The 3,606-nt window shown below is 44.4% G+C and overlaps 2 protein-coding genes across 2 annotated transcripts in view; both read left to right on the top strand.

Moving 5' to 3' along the window:
- Window positions 1-394: 394 nt before the first annotated feature.
- Window positions 395-1,621, top strand: ACLA_033230 (uncharacterized protein; the record flags this gene model as incomplete). The annotated part of the gene is made up of 1 exon (XM_001270012.1): window positions 395-1,621. One exon carries the CDS (start codon window positions 395-397, stop codon window positions 1,619-1,621), a length of 1,227 nt encoding a protein of 408 aa, XP_001270013.1.
- A 1,820-nt stretch (window positions 1,622-3,441) lies between these two features.
- The window catches only part of ACLA_033220 (putative secreted glycosyl hydrolase), a gene marked incomplete at both ends in the record, with an annotated part of 773 nt that continues 608 nt past the window's right edge, over window positions 3,442-3,606 (top strand). Inside the window, one exon of the mRNA XM_001270011.1 lies at window positions 3,442-3,581. Coding sequence (XP_001270012.1) covers window positions 3,442-3,581 — 140 coding nt within the window. The remainder of the gene's footprint in view (window positions 3,582-3,606) is intronic.

Below are 3,606 nucleotides of genomic sequence, written 5' to 3'. Positions count from 1 at the left end.
TGATTATCTCATATGGTGTGTGTGTGGTGATCATGGACAGTATCACCTCTCAAATTATAAAACCTAACAATTGCCCACTTCACAATACCTTCCTCACTCATCAGCTACTCAACTATTCAAAGGGTTAGGAAAAAATTCAACTTAACATTCAATTCCAATCCAATTCACCACCCGATTCATTTACTGCGAGGAGCTTAGAAAGATGTTAACGAGACAATATCCTCAATCATTGGTGGAGACTCGGTGTGATACATGTTCATCGGAGCCACGAGGGTGGCATCAGATTTACAATGGCTATTACTATCGGCCATTTGATGAATTTGAGAGCTGGTTCAACTCTATTTGCCGTCATCCGGATCGTCCAAATATCCGGAGTTTGGATGCATGTTTCATCATGCGTCTTGAAACAGACAAAGCGCCAGAGGAAGTTGTCGCCTTAGCCAAAAGGGCATGGATACAAATGCGTTATATGCACCCTGCTCTTACTGTTACAGCAGACTTAAGAGGATTCACATACTGTCCCCCCCATAATCAACTTGAAGTTGATGAATGGGCCAACAAAACCTTCATCGTGCAAGAGTCCGACTCGAGCATGGGTGATGAGGACTTTCAAAGCTTTGCTGGCGCACCAGCCACCGAGCAGGCAACACTCTACCATTTCCCTAAAGAGAATAGATTTATCCTCCGATCCAACCATATGTTAACCGATGGGCACGGCGTCGCCATGTTTTTCCGGGATTTCTTGAATGAGATGGCACGACTTGAGTCAGAGAGTGAAATTATCAGAGAGCCATTGGACAAAGAGGCCCAATGTCTCCCCTGCGGTATATTCGAGTGTATTTCAGCCTTTTCACCCCATGGAACATCCACCTTCTCAAGGCCAAGACTACAGCCACATGAGGAGGCTGTCATAATTCCCTCCAAGAACTCCGAGTCCGATCCTGGGCCCGGCAGGGCACAATTTCTCAAGTTTTCTCAACAGCAAACTAAGGAAATCCTCGCTATCACGAAAGATTCCGGTCTTAAGCTTACTGCCTTTTTGCATGCCGCAATTATACATGCTGGAACAAAGATGACCCCTTGCTCCCCGGGCACGAAACACTCGACAAATATAATCTTCAACCTCCAAAAAGTCTGCCATGGTGGTCCTCCAAACGCAGAATCCAGAGCTTCGATGCTTCGGATTGGTTTCTGGCCTGTGCAGGTGCAAATTGAGGACAATGTTTATCAAACAGCGGCCAGATTGAAGCCCGAGTATAGCTTAATTGCCAATCAGAAAGAAGCTGTTGTTGCTGCAATGGTTCCCCGCCTCCACCAATTAACATCAGTGGTGGGTATTCGAGCTTCATACCAGGGGATCCTACCAAGCTTCATCGGTGACATATCTAGTATGCTGTTGGGTATTTACGGATCTTTCAAGACCCGTGAAATTTGGATGGTTGCCCTTCCACTTGACGAAAGGGTTTATCTTGGGATTCAGACCTTTGATGGAAGATTATCTATTCGAGCGGCATATAACGAAACATACCATGATGATAGCCAAGTGGCTGAGTTCCTTGAAAAAATCAAACAGGAGATCCAAATTGCCCTTATGAGAATCGCCAATGGGCTCGATAACTGAAAGGCACAAGAATGATGATTACTGCGATTTCTGTTTAGTAAGTACCTGACTTTGAAGACACAGATTGACTAGGCAATTTGACCTGATTCGTAGCTGCTGAAGTTCTTCATGATTACCCTCAACTGTCAACAACCATGTCCATGGGTTCGTCGAAGTTGATTTTGTTAGTCATTCGTCTAAGACATGTTTCGAGAAGCCATCTCCGGCAGGCTTGAAAATCTAGCACTTCCTTAAAATATCGTAGAGATAGGAACCATCAGTTTCTCCCAACTAAGTCAACTGAGTACACTATTCCAAGTTCCTGAAAACCCATTGTTCCATTGTTCAAAAAAAAAAACAGAATATAGTCTCATAAGTTAGTGTAATAACTAGATACTGGGCTATCCAATTACCACTGAGGCAAAAGACCTACTCAGATTTGACCCCATGGTCAAATCTGGCCTAGTTCCTATATATATATAGATACCCTTAACAGTTAGGATTCCTCAGCATCCTGTTAAATGTTTTATTGTCGGCCACAAAGCATATCATAATAGAAATTGCGCTGAGCCTGGCCAGGACGGTCCCCAAGCACTATCTTACCGGTCTGCATCTTAATGACTACTAAGCTGGCCGCACGTTGATACCGGATTTGGAGCTTGAGTACGGTATGATTAGCTTGGGGCTGTGGAAAGATTTCTGTATTAAGGGAGCGGTGGTAGTATCCTGTCCAGAACTGGTGCCATTCCTCGTGTAAGAGCGCGGAAGACCGGCGATAGAGTGAGGCATGAAACACATGCCTGCCCATCCGCCATAATCGCCACTTCTCGCTGCTCCCTTTGCCAGTTTGCCCACGGCTTCGTTATGGACTCCCTTATGTCTGGGATCCCGCTGGATGTGTATATCCTACCACCTGCTAGCGCGAAGCCGGTCAAGCAGTATCATCATTGAGCACATGTAATGTTACCCAGATAGGCCATGCAACTCCCTACAGGCATAGATTACTGTCTAGCCATTCATGAAAATAGTGAGCTGCTGCTTCCACCCTATTAATGGGCATGCGGTAGTAGTATCCAGCATCAATCTAATACTGTAGAGCTCTGCGGCATAGGTGTTGATGTATGGAGGGAGCTGAGTTAACAGGTATAAGGATCCTTGATCCATGAGAAGCCTGTAATTAGCACTTAAGGCATTACAGCAGTGATACTGCTATCATATTTCATAGGCATGCAGCTATGCTCTCAGGCAATAGTTAGTATAACTGTATAACCAGTAACACATATTGGCATGTATCTAAAATTAGACTGGCTTACCCATACAAAATCATGGATCAGGGGCCTAAAACCTTTATCTAACATTCTAACCCTAGCCCTACGAAATACTGATAAGCTGATATGGCTTGATCTACTAGGCGATAAGATATATATTTATGTAGGCAGATAGCCCTAGGCGTTAGCTATCTGATATTATATATATCATATATATATCATTGAACATGGAGGTCTGGTGGCAACTTTCGGTTTAAAAATGTTAAATGAGGGGTCGAGGGGATCAGATTATTAGAAAGGTGGGAATAGGACATGAATCTCTCTGCGCCACTTTTATGAATAAAATGGGTATCCCATAATCTAAACCATAGATTTATAGTTTTGATCTAGACCCCCATGGATTGACCCAAGTCCAAACCATTACCAGTCTACGGAGTAGACTACTACTGGCGGAATCCTGGAGAAATTGATTATTCCGAATCAGCCCCTGTGGCTTGCCGTAAAAGGGGGCTAAGGGGCTCTCCTATTTGGATCCTCAGCACCATCCCATTCTTCTTCCACTACCTAATTACCATGGAACTTCATATTTCGTGGTGGCTCCTGCTAGCTCTTGTGTCTGTCTCTTTTGGCGATACAATCCAGGCTCGGATCAGGGGAATTGATCTGTTTGAGCTCCATTTTCCTGTGAACTGGAAGTCGCAGTCAATGATGGGGTGAAGTTTGTCTTTGTTAAGTAGG

The sequence above is a fragment of the Aspergillus clavatus genome, genomic scaffold (genome assembly GCF_000002715.2).
Source record: "Aspergillus clavatus NRRL 1 1099423829805 genomic scaffold, whole genome shotgun sequence".
In the NCBI taxonomy this organism is placed as follows: Eukaryota; Fungi; Ascomycota; class Eurotiomycetes; order Eurotiales; family Aspergillaceae; genus Aspergillus; species Aspergillus clavatus.
This window is presented reverse-complemented; position numbering and strand designations above follow the sequence as displayed.